Source organism: Mesoplodon bidens (assembly GCF_964165515.1).
Source record: "Mesoplodon bidens genome assembly, chromosome: 6".
NCBI lineage: Eukaryota > Metazoa > Chordata > Mammalia > Artiodactyla > Ziphiidae > Mesoplodon > Mesoplodon bidens.
The window spans coordinates 116,904,655-116,925,282 of record NC_138162.1 but is presented as its reverse complement, the minus strand read 5'-3'; the positions used below and the strand labels follow the sequence as shown (position 1 = coordinate 116,925,282).

The following is a 20,628-nucleotide window of genomic DNA, read 5'->3' as shown; positions in this document are numbered from 1 at the left end:
CGTGTCCCCTGCATCGGCAGGCGGACTCTCAACCACTGCGCCACCAGGGAAGCCCATATTTTTGAAATGTTTTAGCCTGGAGGTACTTCTTTCTAAATAACGCATGGAGCATTTGAGAACAGGCTCAGACTGAGGTGTAGGAATTTGTTACTAGTATTGTATTTTTGGTTGTGATTGTTATTTGGCATCAACAGCACAACTTCCAGACCCAAGAGTGTGAACAAACTGATTACAAATATACACACTCATATACTTGCCCTTTTTTCAAACAAATGATTTTATATACTTTGTTCAAATTGGTTTTTTTCCATTTAATATTAAAGAAATGCCATGATGATCAGTGGCTGGGAGGCTCACTCTTTATAAGGAAAGAACACCTCCTTTTGCTACTTCTGTAATAAGTATGTAGGTTCATTTCTGTAGCTAATTGTCAGCAACTGGCTAATTCCTTTTTACACAATGTGAGTAGCTTCACCTCCCAGGTTATTCTTCTGTCAGTTTTGGATACAAGTTTCACTCCAAGCTTTAAGGAGAGGCAGATAAAAAGAAAGTGAGGGTGGGAGTGAGCATGAACCCACAGAAAAGTGAAATACACACACATTCAAGCCTTGACACAACTTCCAAAAAAGAAGAACCATCTTCGACTCCCTCTTGGTTTGAATGAGCTGTTAACTCCTGCAACACTTGATTGATAACAGGAGCACTCCCTCTTTGCGTAGCTGTTACACTGAGACCCACCACACTCACGGACCACAAGCGTGTCCCTCCTGCCTCACAGCAACGCATCCCCCCAGGCCCAGGATAACGCCTGCTGTACCTACGACAGTATCTTTTAGCCCTTCAGTCCACTCGACTCCCGAATCCCCATTAAACGTACACCACTCATGTCAACGCACTGCTACTCCATCTTCCTTCATGTGAAACAGCATTCTGACTGCTCTATTTCTCCGGCTCCCCCTCTCCCATATATATTTCCTCTTCCTGTATTTTTAGATCCCACCTAGGTTACTTCAGATCAAAACCCAAGACTACCATTTGAGAGAACTCCCCAGAAAATGCAACCATTCTCCAGCTAACTAGAAAATTATTATAACAAAAGGTAGTCTATTACAAACAATTCATTTATAATAGACACATCTTTAAAAATACAGTTCCATTTTAATATTATTTCTAGTATAGAAAAACAACTAGTTTCTCTGCTTACCACTTCTAATAGTTGTGTTTTCCAACAGTTCTGTCTGAAGTTGTAGTTCAGCTTCTCCAAGTATCTTTAGAACAGAATCTGTAGGACTTTTTCCCCAGACTTTTCTTGGAGATCCACCGGGATCTAATTTAATAACCTCTCCCACTGTATGTTCTAGAAGAAAAAGATTTAAAAAAATACCTTAAGGCAGATGTAAGATCTTCTGTCCAACTGAGTGCTTCATAGGAAAAAAAGGTTACATCACAAAGAGAATATAACGATGGTGCTTAAAAATGGAGCTAGAGATTATCAAACTAAGTGAAGTCAGATAGAGAGAGACAAATATCATATGATATCATGTACATGTGGAACCTAAAACAATGGTAAAATGAACTTATTTACAAAACAGAAACAGACTTACAGACTTCAAAAACAAACTTATGGTTACCAAAAGGGAAAGGTGGGGGGAGGGATAAATTAGTAGTTTGGGAGTAACATAAACACACTACTAAATATAAAATAGGTAAACAACAAGGGCCTACTGTACAGCACAGGGAACTCTACTCAATACTCGGTTAAGACCCATATAGGAAAAGAATCTTAAAAAAAGTGGATATACGTATATGTACAACTGATTCACTTTGCTGCACACCTGAAACTAACAGAACATTGTAAATCAACTATATTCCAATATAAAATAAAAATTAAATTAAAAAATAATAAATAGTCATCAACATAAAAAACCAAAACAAAACCCAAAAAAAGGACTTTCAGGGAATGAATAATAAATGTTAGAAAAAAACAAAAGCAACTAATACTAATAATAAATATATCTAAAGTTGCCTTTTAAAACACTTATAAATTAAACTCTAGTTTTAGGGAATATAAAAATGGAAAAAAACATAAATTATGTTTCTGTAAAGTTTTTATTGGAGAAAAAAATTTTTTAAACCTAAGATAATTAAGAATAACGGGGTAGTACAAAAATAGATAAAACATAAATTAATATTTTGCTTCTATAAATTTCACTGAATAGAAAAAAAAATCCTAAGATAAATGTGCATATGGATTAAAAGTAGAGAAAAGTATTTCTAAGAAAATTTGTTTTACCTTATTTATCGTACGTAGGCAACTGACACTTCCTTTTTGACAATAATTTGGGGTAAACCTTTTAACTAAAATTGAGCAAAGCAAAAGCCAGAAAAGGACCTACTGAAGTTTGAGTCTTTAGAACATTTGATAATAATACATGAAGCATATAGGCACCTAGCAGTAACAGACAGGATATTATTATGGAGCGTACATCATATAAACTTTCAAAGGTGACCAAATACATGTTAATACAAATTTTTGTGTACTAGTCCATGAAAGTAAATATCTGCAGATTAGCAGGTAACTTCAGTTTTTTTCAGGGAAAATAATTAATAATAAGGAACAATTTTTAAAAGGATAGTTAAGAAGGGTAAAGAACCCAGAACCAACCCGTAACTTACAGTCACCTGGTGTTGGATAAATGTGCCAAAGCAATCTAAAGGGGGTGGGTGGGAAACGGGGTGAAGGGGGTGGGGGTAGGTGTGGGGTCAGCACCCGGCTGCACAGACAATCCTGTGAAGAGCTCTGCTACAAGGAGGGCTTCAAAATGGGGGCAGTGGAACAGCAGGGTCCGAATGAAGCAAAGGAGGCCGCCGTGCCAAGGGCTTGGGAAAGAGGAGAGGGGAGGAGGGCTGTGAAGTACAAAGAGCGGCTGGGCGCCAGCGGCGGGAAGGGAGCCTCACGAAGGCAGAGGGACAGAGCGAGAGGCCGGGGGGCCACGGGGCGCCGGCGCAGGCCCCGGAAGGGACGCTGGGTTCCAAAGTGCACTGCGGCCGCGGTCAGGCAGGTACTAAAATGGGTGCGGGGATGCACTTTTATCCTCAAGGCTCTTTTCCGCAAGGTTCCACCATCCGGCACCCCCCTCATCTCTCTTCTCCTCACAGCTTAGCTTCTGGAAGAGGCTCCTTCCTCAGTTGCCATGCGATCCTTAATCCCTGGAGTCTATTTCTGCCCCTAGCCCTCTAGCGACACTGCTTTCACCAAGATCACCATGCCTCTACCGACAAACTCACTGCAGATATTCTAGCCCTTGTCTTGCTGTCTCTTTTTCTAGTAAATCCATACCACACTCTCAGTTTTCCTAACTCTGATGCTTCCTCATCTGCTTATCAAAGTTCCTGCCCTGACAAACTTGTAGAAGAGTTTCCCTTGAAGCCCTTACAAGTCTGTCCTCGAGAATCTCTTACATATGTCCGCTTTTATTATCTCTCAGTTAAGGTCTTCAGTTTTTGTCTAGATGAGTGCAACAGCCTCTAAAAACTGGTCTCAAGTACGTCCACTCCCAGTAAGATAGAACAGGGTGACCAGAGTTATACTATTGCCTGGATAAGCAAAAACAACTGGACAAAATATATAAAACATCAGTCTCAAGACACTGGACAAGAAGTAAGATAAGAAGAGGTAAGAACATGGATCCTGGGAGAAGAGAAACAAACAAGACAACTCCTATGACGGCCCCTCCTGCTGCCTTGGGAGTTTCCAGCTGCAGCTCAGGAGGGGGACCCAGGCAGAGCCCAGCAGATTCCCTGAGTTCCGGCAACAGAGCTGGGACCGACCCTTGGGAGACTAAGGCAGAAGAAAAAGAAGTCCAGAGACTTCCAGAAGGTAGCCTTTAGTATTCAGCAGAGCACTGAAGTGGGCAAATGTGTGAAAAAACGACCTCAGGTAGGAAAAGAACCACCTGAGAGACTACAGGGAATACAGGACGTGAAACACTGCTTGTTCCCAACAGCCAGACTGGAAAATATCATAATTCGTGGTGAACTGGACACTCAGAAGGGCTTTCCCTCTGTGCTAGGAAGAATTTGCACTTGAGTTAAATGTGGCCCTGATCTCACCTAACAAATCTTAAAAACAGACATAAACGAATCAAACTGAGTCCAACTAACTTAACTGCATTCCAGAACAAAGCTCCGGAATAATTACAGAAACACAAAAAAACCTAGCACCCATCAAGGTAAAATTCACAATGTCTGGCATCCAATCAAAAATTGCCAATCATGCAAAGAAGCAGAAGAATATGACCCACAATAAGGAGAAAAATTAACCAATGAAAATGGACTCAGAATGGAGACAGACATTAGTATTCTCACACAAGCACACTAATAAAGTGTTTATAACTGTATTCCATATGATCAAAACGTTTAGTACACAGACATTAGTATTCTCACACAAGCACACTAATAAAGTTTTTATAACTGTATTCCATATGATCAAAACGTTTAGTACAGACATGGCAGATACTTAAACCCAAATCGAACTTCTAGAGATGAAACCCACAATATCTGAGATGAAAAATACATTGGATGGGGTTAATACTAGATTAGGCAATGCAGAAAAAAATAAGTGAATTTGAAACTATCCAGAATGAAAGGCACAGGAACAAACAGACTCTTTTTTTTTTTTTTTTAATTAGTTTCTGCTTTATAACAAAGTGAATCAGTCATACATATACATCTGTTCCCACATCCCCTCCCTCATGCATCTCCCTCCCTCCCACCCTCCCCATCCCACCCCTCCAGGCGGTCACAAAGCACCGAGCTGATCTCCCTGTGCTCTGCGGCCGCTTCCCACTATCTATCTACCTTACGTTTGGTAGTGTATATATGTCCATGCCTCTCTCTCGCCTCGTCACAGCCTACCCTTCCCCCTCCCCATATCCTCAAGTCCATTCTCAAGTAGGTCTGTGTCTTTATTCCCGTTTTGCCCCTAGGTTCTTCATGACATTTTTTTTTAAATTCCGTATATATGTGTTAGCATACGGTATTTGTCTTTCTCTTTCTGACTTACTTCACTCTGTATGACAGACTCTAGGTCTATCCACCTCATTACAAATAGCTCAGTTTCGTTTCTTTTTATGGCTGAGTAATATTCCATTGTATATATGTGCCACATCTTCTTTATCCATTCATCCGATGATGGACACTTAGGTTGTTTCCAGCTCCGGGCTATTGTGAATAGAGCTGCAATGAACATCTTGGTACATGTCTCTTTTTGAATTATGGTTTTCTCAGGGTATATGCCCAGTAGTGGGATTGCTGGGTCATATGGTAGTTCTATTTGTAGTTTTTTAAGGAACCTCCATACCGTTCTCCACAGTGGCTGTACCAATTCACATTCCCACCAGCAGTGCAAGAGTGTTCCCTTTTTTCCACACCCTCTCCAGCATTTATTGTTTCCAGATTTCTTGATGATGGCCATTCTGACTGGTGTGAGATGATATCTCATTGTAGTTTTGATTTGCATTTCTCTAATGATTAATGATGTTGAGCATTCCTTCATGTGTTTGTTGGCAGTCTGTATATCTTCTTCGGAGAAATGCCTATTTAAGTCTTCTGCCCATTTTTGGATTGGGTTGTATGTTTTTTTTGCTATTGAGCTGCATGAGCTGTTTATAAATTTTGGAGATTAATCCTTTGTCAGTTGCTTCATTTGCAAATATTTTCTCCCATTCTGAGGGTTGTCTTTTGGTCTTCTTTATGGTTTCCTTTGCTGTGCAAAAGCTTTGAAGTTTCATTAGGTCCCATTTGTTTATCTTTGTTTTTATTTCCATTTCTCTAGGAGGTGGGTCCAAAAGGATCTTGCTGTGATTTATGTCATAGAGTGTTCTACCTATGTTTTCCTCTAAGAGTTTGATAGTTTCTGGCCTTACATTTAAGTCTTTAATCCATTTTGAGCTTATTTTTGTGTATGGTGCTAGGGAATGATCTAATCTCAAACTTTTACATGTCCCTGTCCAGTTTTCCCAGCACCACTTATTGAAGAGGCTGTCCTTTCTCCACTGTACATTCCTGGCTGCTTTATCAAAGATAAGTTGGCCATATGTGCGTGGGTTTATCTCTGGGCTTTCTATCCTGATCCACTGATCTATCTTTCTGTTTTTATGCCAGTACCAGACTGTCTTAATTACTGTAGCTTTGTAGTATAGTCTGAAGTCAGGGAGCCTGATTCCTCCAGCTCCGTTTTTCGTTCTCAAGATTGCTTTAGCTATTCGGGGCCTTTTGTTTTTCCAAACAAATTTTGAAATTTTTTGTTCTAGTTCTGTGAAAAATGCCATTGGTAGTTTGATAGGGATTGCATTGAATCTGTAGATTGCTTTGGGTAGTAGAGTCATTTTCACAATATTGATTCTTCCAATCCAGGAGCATGGTATATCTCTCCATCTATTTGTATCATCTTTAATTTCTTTCATCAGTGTCTTATAGTTTTCTGCATACAGGTCTTTTGTCTCCTTAGGTAGGTTTATTCCTAGATATTTTATTCTTTTTGTTGCGATGGTAAATGGGAGTGTTTTCTTGATTTCATTTTCAGATTTTTCATCATTAGTGTACAGGAATGCCAGAGATTTCTGTACATTAATTTTATATCCTGCTACTTTACCAAATTCATTGATTAGCTCTAGTAGTTTTTCGGTAGCATCTTTAGGATTCTCTATGTATAGTATCATGTCATCTGCAAACAGTGACAGCTTTACTTCTTCTTTCCCAATTTGGATTCCTTTTATTTCCTTTTCTTCTCTGATTGCTGTGGCTAAAACTTCCAAAACTATGTTGAATAAGAGTGGTGAGAGTGGGCAGCCTTGTCTTGTTCCTGATCTTAGTGGAAATGGTTTCAGTTTTTCACCATTGAGGACAATGTTGGCTGTGGGTTTGTCATATATGGCCTTTATTATGTTGAGGAAAGATCCCTCTATACCTACTTTCTGCAGGGTTTTTATCATAAATGGGTGTTGAATTTTGTCGAAAGCTTTCTCTGCATCTATTGAGATGATCATATGGTTTTTCTCCTTCAATTTGTTAATATGGTGTATTACATTGATTGATTTGCGTATATTGAAGAATCCTTGCATTCCTGGGATAAACCCCACTTGATCATGGTGTATGATCCTTTTAATGTGCTCTTGGATTCTGTTTGCTAGTATTTTGTTGAGGATTTTTGCATCTATGTTCATCAGTGATATTGGCCTGTAGTTTTCTTTCTTTGTGACATCCTTGCCTGGTTTTGGTATCAAGGTGATGTCGGCCTCGTAGAATGAGTTTGGGAGTGTTCCTCCCTCTGCTATATTTTGGAAGAGTTTGAGAAGGATAGGTGTTAGCTCTTCTCTAAATGTTTGATAGAATTCACCTGTGAAGCCATCTGGTCCTGGGCTTTTGTTTGATGGAAGATTTTTAATCACAGTTTCAATTTCAGTGCTTGTGATTGGTCTATTCATATTTTCTATTTCTTCCTGAGTCAGTCTTGGCAGGTTGTGCATTTCTAAGAATGTGTCCATTTCTTCCAGGTTGTCCATTTTATTGGAATAGAGTTGCTTATAGTAATCTCTCATAATCTTTTGTATTTCTGCAGTGTCAGTTGTTACTTCTCCTTTTTCATTTCTAATTCTATTGATTTGAGTCTTCTCCCTTTTTTTCTTGATGAGTCTGGCTAATGGTTTGTCAATTTTGTTTATCTTCTCAAAGAACCAGCTTTTAGTTTGGTTGATCTTTGCTATCGTTTCCTTCATTTCTTTTTCATTTATTTCTGATCTGATCTTTATGATTTCTTTCCTTCTGCTAGCTTTGGGGTATTTTTGTTCTTCTTTCTCTAATTGCTTTAGGTGCAGGGTCAGGTTGTTTACTCGAAATGCTTCCTGTTTCTTAAGGTGGGATTGTATTGCTATAAACTTCCCCCTTAGAACTGCTTTTGCTGCGTCCCATAGGTTTTGGGTCGTCGTGTCTCCATTGTCATTTGTTTCTAGGTATTTTTTAATTTCCTCTTTGATTTCTTCAGTGATCACTTCGTTATTGAGTAGTGTATTGTTTAGCCTCCATGTGTTTGTATTTTTTACACATCTTTTCCTGTAATTGATGTCTAGTCTCATAGCATTGTGGTCGGAGAAGATACTTGATACAATTTCAATTTTCTTAAAATTACCGAGGCTTGATTTGTGACCCAAGATATGATCTATCCTGGAGAATGTTCCATGAGCACTTGAGAAAAATGTGTATTCTGTTGTTTTTGGATGGAATGTCCTATAAATATCAATTAAGTCCATCTCGTTTAATGTATCATTTAAAGCTTGTGTTTCCTTATTTATTTTCATTTTGGATGATCTGTCCATTGGTGAAAGTGGGGTGTTAAAGTCCCCTACTATGATTGTGTTACTGTCGATTTCCCCTTTTATGGCTGTTAGTATTTGCCTTATGTATTGAGGTGCTCCTATGTTGGGTGCATAAATATTTACAATTGTTATATCTTCTTCTTGGATCGATCCCTTTATCGTTATGTAGTGTCCTTCCTTGTCTCTTCTAGTAGTCTTATTTTAAAGTCTATTTTGTCTGATATAAGAATTGCTACTCCAGCTTTCTTTTGATTTCCATTTGCATGGAATATCTTTTTCCATCCCTTTACTTTCAATCTGTATGTGTCTCTAGGTCTGAAGTGGGTCTCTTGTAGACAGCATATATATGGGTCTTGTTTTTGTATCCATTCAGCCACTCTGTGTCTTTTGGTGGGAGCATTTAGTCCATTTACATTTAAGGTAATTATTGATATGTATGTTCCTATTCCCATTTCCTTAATTGCTTTGGGTTCGTTATTGTAGGTATATTCCTTCTGTTGTGTTTCTTGCCTAGAGAAGTTCCTTTAGCATTTGTTGTAAAGCTGGTTTGGTGGTGCTGAACTCTCTCAGCTTTTGCTTGTCTGTAAAGGTTTTAATTTCTCCATCAAATCTGAATGAGATCCTTGCTGGGTAGAGTAATCTTGGTTGCAGGTTTTTCTCCTTCATCACTTTAATTATGTCCTGCCACTCCCTTCTGCCTTGTAGGGTTTCTGCTGAGAGATCAGCTGTTAACCTGATGGGGATTCCCTTGTGTGTTATTTGTTGTTTTTGCCTTGCTGCTTTTAATATGATTTCTTTGTGTTTAATTTTTGACAGTTTGATTAATATGTGTCTTGGTGTATTTCTCCTTGGATTTATTCTGTATGGGACTCTCTGTGCCTCCTGGACTTGATTAACTATTTCCTTTCCCATATTGGGGAAGTTTTCAACTATAATCTCTTCAAATATTTTCTCAGTCCCTTTCTTTTTCTCTTCTTCTTCTGGAACCCCTATAATTCGAATGTTGGTGCGTTTAATGTTGTCCCAGAGGTCTCTGAGACTGTCCTCTGTTCTTTTCATTATTTTTTCTTTATTTTGCTCTGCATCAGTTATTTCCACTATTTTATCTTCCACCTCACTTATCCGTTCTTCTGCCTCAGTTATTCTGCTATTGATCCCATCTAGAGTATTTTTCATTTCATTTATTGTGTTTTTAATCGATGCTTGATTCATCTTTAGTTCTTCTAGGTCCTTGTTAACTGTTTCTTGCATGTTGTCTATTCTATTTCCAAGATTATGGATCTTGGAAATAGAATCTTGGATCAGCTTTACTATCATTATTCTGAATTCTTTTTCAGGTAGACTGCCTATTACCTCTTCATTTGTTAGGTCTGGTAGGTGTTTATCTTGCTCCTTCACCTGCTGTGTGTTTTTCTGCCTTCTCATTTTGCTTATGTTACTGTGTTTGGGGTCTCCTTTTTGCCGGCTGCAGATTCGTAGTTCCCGTTGTTTTTGGTGTCTGACCCCAGTGGCTAAGGTTGTTTCAGTAGGTTGTGTAGGCTTCCTGGTGGGGGGGACTAATTCCTGTGCTCTGGTGGTTGAGGCTCGATCTTGTCTTTCTGGTGGACAGGTCCACGTCTGGTGGTGTGTTTTGGGGTGCCTATGGCCTTATTATGTTTTTAGGTAGCCTCTCTGCTAATGGGTGGGGTTGTGTTCCTGCCTTGCTAGTTGCTTGGCATAGGGTGACCCGCACTGTAGCTTGCTGGTCGTTGACTGAAGCTGGGTGCTGGTGTTGGGATGGAGATCTCTGGGAGATTTTCGCTGCTTGATATTATGTGGAGCTGGGAGGTCTCTTGTGGACCCGTGTCCTGAAGTTGGCTCTCCCACTTCAGAGGCACAGCACTGGCTCCTGGCTGCAGCACCAAGAGCCTTTCATCCACCTTTTGGGGGGTCTGAAGTCTTCTGTCAGCGTTCAGTAGGTGTTCTGTAGGAGTTGTTCCACGTGTAGATGAATTTCTGATGTATCTGTGGGGAGGAAGGTGATCTCCGCGTCTTACTCTTCCGCCATCTTCCTCCGGAGCCCCAAACAGACTCTTAAACGATGAAAAGCACATCAGTGACCTACGGGACACCTTGATGCACGTGCGGTTGCTGCCCCCAGAGGACCGGGAGGCAGCACAGGAAAATGCCTGGAGAAATGTTGGGGACGACGCGTCCAATCCGATGAACATGAGACACCACAGACCCACGATGCTCAGAGAACCCCGAGGAAGAGACAGGACGAAAACCATGGTCAGGCACTGCACAGCCGAACTGCTCAAAACCTGTGATAAACATAAGTCTTAAAAGCAGTCAGAGAACAAGGGCATGTTATGGAGAGAGGAACACAGGTAAATCTGATTTCTTGTCGGGAACAACGCGAGTAAAAGGACGACAGAGCAACATCGTTAAAGCACCCAAAAGTGACACTGCCAACCTAGAACTCCATACCCAGAGAAGACATCTTTTACAAGTTAAGGTATACAATTTTAAACTTGAAAAAATTTAAATTATACCTTATAAAATTATATAATTAAATCTATATTAATTTAAAAATAAGGTATAAAATTAAGTAAAAATACTCTTCAATAGACAAAAGTTGAAAGAATCTATCACCTGCATTGCAAGCAATGTTAAAAGAAGGAAGGTGATACCACAGATACATACATCTAAACAAAGAAATTAAGAACAGCAGAAACGGTAACTCCATGGATAAGTACAATAAACGCTTTTTTTCTTAGTATTTACACGTCGAAAGGATAACGGGAGTTCTGACTCCTGGGAAGATGGAGTACTAAGCACGTGCCAGCCGTGCCCCCCCACTGACACAGTTCTCAGGACCAGGACCCGCACGGGAGCAGCTGCACGAGGACGCTGAGCAGCAGCCAGCAGCTGGAGGAGCGAAGAAGACAGAAACTCAAAGCGCGCCCAGCACGTGGTACCCTCCATCCCCCTCCCGTTTTCCCCGGTCAGGAACCCACAGGAGGGCACTGGGCTGTGGAGGGAGGAAGCTCTAGGAGGGGCCTTCCACTCTGTCTCAAGGGCCGGGCCGGGGAACCCTGATGCCTGGAGAGAGAGTGAGGGTGAGGATCTCTCGCTCTTCCCTCCACTGCCTCCCTTCCAGCCCCCACGCGCTGCCACGGGTAGTCAGAACCCAGAGCCCGTAAAGCTGGGGAGAGGATGCTTCCGTCCTGTTTGGTGGAGACGTGGTACCCAGACGTCAGGGCTGTTTCCTCCGGCTCTTGGCCACCCTGCTCCAAGCACACGGTGGAGTGAGGTAACCAGAGCCTCAGCTTTCTGACCAGAGGACCAGAGACAGAAAACACCAGGGAGACAGTGCAGACACAGGAACTCCAGAAGGCAACCCCCTGAAGTTGCCTGCTATTACCTGAGCTCACCTCCTGTGCACACGTGGATCTGATCCTGTGCTGCGTATCGAACACTGAAAACTGAGCCAGCAAACCGAGGAACACCCAGGTCCCAGACCAGTCACCACGTGGTACACAGCCGGACAGGTCAAAGCAGCACTGCCAGGCTCTGAAAAAGGAGCCGATACTGAAAGCACAGGCCACAGAAGGCAGATGGGAACTCAGGACCTGACTCTAACTGGGACGACTGCAAAACTATCAATGTTCTCCATCAGATGTAAACAAGACCCAGAGCCTTGTAAGAGAATATTCAGAATGTCTAGGGTATAAGTCAAAATTACTCAGCATAAGAAGAACCAGGAAAATCTTAACTCTCTCGGGAGGTGTCTACTAGCAGCCGACAGCAATGTAACACAGATGCGAGAATGATCTAACAAGGATTTTAAAACAGTTGTTATAAAAACGCCCCAGGAAGCAATCATGAGCACTCTAGACAGCAAAGGAGGAAGAGAAAGTTGGAGAGAAGAAAGAAGATATAAAGACAGTTTTATGAAATCACAATGTCAGTGTCCCTAAAAAAAAACCAAAACGTCCTGGAAACACGGCCCCACGAGTGCAGAGCAGCTCTGTCGGAGTGGAGAAGCGTTAGCACAGGCCCCGCGGCCTGCGACGCCTAAGCTATTTCCTACCTGGCCGCGGACACAGCCCTCTGCAGGCACGGTCCGCTCCAGCTGCGGCTTCTCCGTGCTCTGGGCCCGCTCACCGGAGGCTTCGGGGATTCTCACCTTCGCGTCCGCGCTAGCTGCATCGGCTCCCCAGGGTCCCAGGCTCTCCCCCGCGTCCTGGGCTCAGGGCAGCCCACGCGTCTCTGCCCTCAGCACTCCACGCCGTCCATAAACCACCTCCTGGCGACGGACCAATGCCCTGACACGCGCTCTGCTCTCAGGGAGGGGCTCCGTCTCAACCACTACGGTGTCCTCACTGCTCAGAAGTGTGTGCGGCAGGTAGTGGGACTCAATACAGAACTGCTTGCTGTGGGGCCTGTGGACTTTCCTCCAACACGAGAAAGAATTCTACCGAAGTGGTCCGTCAGAAAACTCACGTAGAACTGCACGTACTTAGCTGATGGAGAGACCGGCCCTTTAGAAAGTGAGCCCCCTGCGAGCACGTGTGTCTGTTGGTTCCCTGCTGCACCTCCAGCGCCAGGAACAAGGTGAGAAAAGGGCAGCGGCTCAGGAATCATCGCTGCGCAAAGGGATCACTGCGCGAGACCCTCTCGACACCCCTGCTCAACGCCGACAGGACCTTCTGAGTCTTTGCTGAAGTTCACTACTCTGATTCTCACCAAGAACTACCCCTGCTAATGGGTGACTCTAACGTGGGAGAAAGGCCTAAAGTACAGTAACACAATTTAAACGTGCGCCGCTAGTTCCTGCTCTCACGCTACAGACTGTTGTGGAAAACCCTTGCCATGTGAAAGCTGAATGGTCTTCTCCACGTTTCACCTATTACAGAAACCCTTCCAGCCTCTCTCAACCCCTCTAAGCGTGCCGGGCCGCACCAGGCAGGACACGAGCACGCTCATACGCACTTTCAGTCACAGAGAAGGACGTGTCCAGTGCCAATTCATCCACGGGAATCACCAGGTGGCCTCCAGCCTCCCATTTCTTGCGATCTGACGAAACCGATTTTTCTTTTTCCTGCTCTTTGGCGTCTTCGTGAACAATCATTGCACCCATTTCAGAGTGACTTTGCTTTCCGTTTTCATCTTCTTGAGCTTTAAGATTTTGATTTAATCTACGTAGTATTTCGCGCTTACTCTGAAACAGTTAAAATGTTGTATTTTAATAGGTATACGATTAAGTAAAATGATTGAGAGAGAAAATTTGAAAATTGTACCTACCGAAATAGCACTGTTAGTCTTTTGCATTTCTTCTGAGGTTTCTTGGGCATCAGTCAAACTTCTGTCCTTTAAACGCAGATAGTTACAGAGTAAGAAATAATGTTATTTTAAAAGTCCACCTTAAAATTTTTGATATTTTTACTTTTTGTTTTCATTAACATTTCATGCTCCTTGGGAATTTTTTATTCCTGTAAAATATTAACACAGCTTTCTTCAGTATCAGCAATGAGAAATAGTTACATATTATCATTTAATAGATGTAATATATACTAGAAGAGCCAATTCTCAATTATTTGTCATATTTTTGGATTGCTTGATCACATATTTAACTATATTCTCTTCCTCTTTGGCACCTGATTCTTGGTAATTTTACATTTACTGTAGAAATTTTTAAAATTAACTCATATACTCAGAGCTAGGGAAGTTTTGATGGATGAATAATTTAAGACAGGCTGTGTTATTTTGAAGCTGTCTTTATGTTTCAGGTACATATATTCTTATTAAGCCATACTACTTACTAAACATAATTGAGGACTGGCTTTTCTCCCTAAGCAAAGAGTAAAAATAAAGAGTTCTGAGTCCTTGGTACTAAAGATAAAATAAATTTTGTTTTATGATTAGTATAATCAGAGTAATCTAGACAATCTAGAATTTGTAAATATATGAAAAGAAGAAATTAGTAGTTATGAAAACTGCGAAAGCAAAGGTATCTGGAAGACTCAGGGCAAGGAAAAGCAGTTCTCAAAGTTCTAAGGAAGTGATATTTAGCAAGAAGACACATAAAGAAAAACCATTTAGTTACATGGATTACCTCAAATATTATTAAAGAGTGGTCAGTTTTAAAGTAATACATGTAAAACAGACAAAGAGCATTTTACCCAGTAAAGTGGCAGGCATTAGCAGTCGCTACGACCAGAGAGGTGAGCAGCTACGTGGGATGTGAGACTGGGGACCAGGAAGGGCCCGCAAAGGGGCATCTGAAGTCAGAGTGAACAACGCAGCACACGCTCGTTACCAGAGAGAAGAGAGACTACACCTGCTTGAGCAACAGTGGCTTCCTATATCAAGTCCTTGAGGGTGACCAAGGCTGGTATTTCCCACTCAATGTTATTTTCAAGATAAACACAAAGGCTGTAAAAGACTGGTGTGCCAATAACGTCAGTGTTGTCTGCGAAAACTTCGTGAAATTCAACAAATAAAAGGCACAGACTTCAACGACCAGGAAAGGACAGAATCAGGGAAACGTGTAATATGACTCGGACTCTTCCCTCTGCCTATGGAGCTCTAGGCTGCAATTCCACACCACGAGCCCCTTTCCCGGAACCTCAGAACAGAGCTTTTCACATTTCAGAGAGATGCCCAAAACATACTTCCAAGTTTAAACTTTTTACTTGCCCACAGTTCTCTGTTTTACTATCCATATGACAGGACAGAGATTCAAAAGTAGAAGGTTAAAGAAATAATTGATGAATTAAGTGCAATTATGCAGAGTCCTCTAACATTTGCTATGCCAAAAAGTTTTAAATATGTGTACACGTCCTGGACACTATTTCCAGAGCTAATTAAGTACCAGAGAGACATTATTTTTTTTAAAAAAGTGAACCTATGCTAATTGTGAGTGCTAGGGTATAAAAACATTTTCTGCATTGTTTTTCATAGATTTCTATATGTTTTTTTGTCCAATAGTCTTTTAAAGTAAAAAAGAGAATCATTTCAATATATTCTTACCTACCAGGTGGTCTTAGATATAAAACCTAAGACCAGTGAGGCTCCAATATTCAGAGTAAACCACACATAAAAATCTTAAGAAGTAATTTTTTCCCTAGAAAAACCTAATGGGACATTAGGAATTAATGTAATTTCATTAAATTTAATCCTTTTAATAATCTTTTGACTTTGAGGAGTTCTAGATTTTACAAAACTTACCATACCCACTTCTTTCAAAGCAGAAGTCACAGAAATAACAGGTCTCATCTGTTGCTTTGATGGAGAGCCACCTGTTTCCTGCTGTCCTGAAGGTGGAGACATATCAGGGTTCTTTATTCCTTTGGCCACCAACTGTAACAAAGAATGTAAGTACATTGGGGAATTCATATTTGCATGAAGAGATAAAATGGTGTATATAAGGTCACTGTCTACACACTCTAACCACAAGGAGTTTTCTTCAATCCTCAAATTTTGTTGTGCAAAAGGCAATGTACTAGGTGCTGGGGAAAGATCAGCGGACACAGAGAAACATCTCTGGCCTCACATGTAAACCTAATCATGCGCCACGTGGTACTAAATAACTCCTTTCCATTGCATTAACAATGTTTCACAAACACCCTTCTAAAAGATTAAACATTAGTCCTCTGCCTCTAATTTTAATCCATTATAAAATTTGGCGAGAAGAAAAAAAGATTATTTACTAATCTTATACTTCAAAAAGAAATGCTTCTGCAAATTCTACAAGTTTGGCACAATCTTAGAGTCTGAACATCAGTTACCCAACATGAGAGCCCGGATTATAAAAATGTCAACATGAATAAGAAAGGAAGAATTGAAAAGTACAGGTAATAAGATTTACTTCACTAAAAATACCATTTGTTATATTCATATATGTTTTTGCTTTTATCTTGACATTTAGACTCTGTAAACAATGTGAAATAATGTTCTGAACTTTCAGTAAATATAAGGAAATGGCATTTCACAGTATGCTCACAGGAACATGGCAGCAAGTCACTCCCAACTTCTATCTCTTTTTCAAACCAGTAAACAAGAATTTCTGTTGAGTAAATACCAATATTTCAAACACAATATTTATTGAGCATCTTCTAAGCATAAGATTGTAATCCAATTCTAATATTTACTTTTCTGTACTTTCATTTTACACCAATACCTGTTTTGCTCAAAAGGAGATGGAAATAGCTAACACAGTATTGAAGGAGAAGAACTAAGTTGGAGGAATGATACTACCTGACTTCAAGACTTACTAGAAACTACAGTAATCAAGATAGTGTGATACTAATGAAAGTACAGCAAACAAATCAATTGAACAGAACAGAGCCCAGAAATAGAGTCAACTAACATTTAACAAAGGAGCAAAGGCAATTCAATGGAGAAAGGACAGTCTTCTTAGCAACAAATGGTGCTGGAATAACTGGACACCCACAGGCAAACAAACAAACAACCTTACACCCTTCACAAATATTAACTCACAATTGATTACAGACCTACATGTAAAACTCAAAACTATAAAACTCCTAGAAGATAACGTAGGAGAAAATCCAGGTGACCCTGGGTTTGGCAACGACTTTTTAGATACAACACCAAAGGCACAACCATGAAAGATAATTAATAGGCTGGTTTCATCAACATTAAAAACTTCTGCTCTGTGAAAGACATTGTCAAAAGAATGAGAAAACAAGCCACAGACTGGGAGAACATATTTACAAAGGAAATAAAAACAAAGGACTGCTAATCAAAATACACAAAAAACTCTTAAAACTCAAAAATATGAAAACAACCCAATTAAAAAATAAGCAAACAACTACTGAGCCTGCATGCCACAACTACTGAAGCCCACGCGCCTAGAGCCCATGCTCCGCAACAAGAGAAGCCACTGCAATGAGAAGCCCTCACACCACAACAAAGTGTAGCCCCCACTCGCCACAACTAGAGAAAGCCCCCGCGCAGCAACGAAGACCCAACACAGCCGAACATAAATAAATAAAATAAATTAAAAAAAAAAGGGCAAAAGATCTGAACAGACACCAAAGAAGATACAGAAGGCAATGAAGCCTATGAGAAGATGCTCCCCATCGTATGCCGTTAGGGAAATGCAAATTAAAATAAGGTAACACCACTGCACACCTACTATGGTGGCTAAAACCCACTGCAGTGACAACAACAAATGCTGCTGAACGATGTGGAGCAACAGGAACTCTCAGTCCACATGCGTGGGAATGCAAAATGGCACAGCCACTTTGGAAGACAGTTTGGTGGTTTCTTACACAACTAAATATACTCTTACACCATACAATCACAATTGGGCTCCTTGGCATATACTCAGGATGAGTTGGAATCTTATGTCTACACAGAAACTTGCACACAGATGTTTGTAGAAGTTTTATTTGTAATTGCCAAAACTTGGAAGCAACCAAGATGAATGGATTAAAAAACCAGTACATACATGGAAGACTATTCAGTGCTAAAAAGAAATGGGGTATCTAGCCATGCAAACACAAGGAGGAACCCTAAATGCATATTCCTGAGTGAGAGAAGTCAGTCTGAAAGGCTACATCCTTTAAGTTTCTAGCCATATGACATTCTGAAAAAGGCAAAACTACAGAGACAGTAAAGAGATCAGTGGTCGCAGGGGCTGGTGAGGGAGTGGGGGGTGGGGTGGGAGGGATGAGCAGGCAGAGCACAGAGGGCTTGCAGGGCCTGAAGACACCATATATGACGCTATAATGATGGATACATGTCATTACACATTTGTCCAAACCACAGAAGGCAGAACACCAACAGTGAACCGTACTGTAAACTATGAACTTTTGGTGTCCATGCAGGTCCATCCACTGTAACAAATGTACCATCTAGTGGGGGATGTTGATAATGGGGGAGGCTGTATGCATGTGGGGGACAAGGGGGTACGTGGGAAATCTCTGCACTGTCCTTTCAATTCTGCAGTGAACCTAAAAATGCTCCAAAGAAAATAAAGTCCTTATTAAAAACAGAAGAGGAAGATGGAAACACTGCTTTAATCCCACAGTTCAGCACTGTTGAAGTACACTGATAGTTAATGTTATTATAAATAACTTAAAAAAAATCTAGAGCTCACAAAACTGAGTATTATCTCCCTGAAAAATTATATAGAAACGTTTGAAAACTTTGATTGTCTTATTACCACAGAGTATATTCAAAAAAGTATAAATTCTGAGGAAATATAAACATACTTCAATTGGCTCTGATCAAATAGCAGCATTTTTAGGACAAGTATGTTACTTCCCTAAATGATTATTTTGAAGGAAACAAATTAATCTGGATGTGCAAACTCTGCCATTATATTTAAATCAGTAATTACTGATTGGAGAATTTGAGAATTATTTGAGGGTTATAGGTCAATCAAGTTAGGAAAAAAACCCAATATATTATAGACCAGAACTAATTGCAGTAAGCAATTCTCAAAAAAAAAAAAAAAAAGGAGGAAAAACCAAAATGATGACAAAGTGCTTTCTCTGAAAGGATTATAAACTGGAAGAGAACAGGGAACACATAAATCGATTGGCATGCTGCAGTGAAATAAAGTGGGCAGATGTGTGCTCAATGCTCTGGGGAAGAAGGAACTCCAGACCAGGGAAAGGGCGTGAGGTCGGGCAGCCCCGCACACAGCCCCGTGAGTGCACACAGGCAGGAGGCGCCCACGGCTCCAGCCCACCTGCCCTCAGTGTTTCTTAGCCTCTCTGGACCTCAAACCTCTCTAAGATGGGAATGCAGTACTCACTGGATTAAATGTGTAAAGCGCACAGCTGTGTGCCTAATAAATAGTAGTAATTATTATAGGTCAGCAAACACTTATTTAGTTTCCATTAAATAGGGTTATTTGCCTTAAACACTCAGAATCCAGTTTCAGTCCCTGACGAGATGAAGAAGTTTACAGAAAGCAAGTTTCTGATCTCCAGAGTACAGCACAGAACAAAACCCTCCCATCAGTGCAGAATCAGAAATGAAAGCGTTAGCACCGTATGCAAAGGTTTTATAGAAGTCAGTATGAAGCAGAAACCTGAAACGCAAATACCTTACATTACAAATTTTTAAAAATCTAAGATAAAAAAGTGAATAGAGTAATTTACTTGTATAAATAAACAAGAGTGATAATATGAATTTAACCAATTTCACTGAAGCAAGAATAGCACCAACCTCCCTTCTCAGCCTCTGATACAATTTTCATTGATGCTTACAGAGACTATCTCAAAAGTCATTCCCCAAATCACTGGTCAGCTGCCTAGAATAAGAACATTAAGGAAACTCTTAATAAAAGAAAAAAAAATTCACCCATATACCCCTGCTCTGGCTAATTGCACTTCATTTATCTATAGTTCTCTTTAATATTTATCCACAGACACACACATAATTCTTATACAATTTAAACAAGACACTGGCACAACTCTCTGAAACTGGAGATATGTGACCTAAGAAGAATTTAAAAACCTCTATGGAATACTTAGCAAATGTATCCTTAGTTAATGGCAAAAGTCACATATAAAGGGATTGAAAACCCTTTATTTTGACCTTATAGTCTTAAGTTGTAAAATATATTAGAGACATTCCTATATTAGTCTCAACCTTAAGAGAAACCTAAAGTAATAGAAAAAAATATCTGCTTATTGATAAAGTGCTATGAGTTAAACAGGGCCTGAGACCAGTGACAATCAAATTCAGTCCAGCAGGACTGGGCTACGACATGGGAGATCTCTGTTAAATTCTCTGCACGCTACTCATCTTTGAAAGGAAATCTTTCCTTTTAATCAATAAAAGGCATTTTAATGAAGAAAAAGTTTCACACATGACTATTAAAATTCTACTCCGTAGTATATTAAAATCTGCCTGGCTGCCATACATATGGCTAACGACTGGTACAGACAGAGTCTCTAAGATTCCTGATTCACTGTGTAAGATAGTCATTGGCACCTTTATAAGAAGGATCGTCTGCAGCCTTCAGGAAATGCTTATGTTCTATAATCAAACACGTACTAGTCTCTCCCCGGGTCAGCTAAGCTAAGCATACCAAAAGAACCTGAGATAACAAACAAGCAAAGAAAGATATATGAAATCTAAACCAAAGAACAAAAACAAACAGAACACCCAACTGACTCTTAGAAATATTTTATAACAAAACTAATTCAGTTATTGAAAAATTAAGGGTAATTCAGGGTAACTACTGAGATGTGGCAACCCCTTTATAAGCCAAGGTAACACACAT

General features: G+C 40.4%; 1 protein-coding gene across 8 annotated transcripts in view; it reads right to left on the bottom strand.

Annotated features, from left to right (window-relative positions):
• Positions 1 to 20,628, bottom strand: part of NEK1 (NIMA related kinase 1) — a 226,116-nt gene that overhangs the window by 68,460 nt on the left and 137,028 nt on the right. For all 8 annotated transcript variants that reach the window (XM_081237217.1, XM_081237219.1, XM_081237218.1 and 5 more), the window contains 4 exons: positions 15,591 to 15,722; positions 13,665 to 13,730; positions 13,353 to 13,581; positions 1,205 to 1,357 (listed from right to left, as the gene is read on the bottom strand). In XM_081237217.1, coding sequence (XP_081093343.1) covers positions 1,205 to 1,357; positions 13,353 to 13,581; positions 13,665 to 13,730; positions 15,591 to 15,722 — 580 coding nt within the window. The remainder of the gene's footprint in view (positions 1 to 1,204; positions 1,358 to 13,352; positions 13,582 to 13,664; positions 13,731 to 15,590; positions 15,723 to 20,628) is intronic.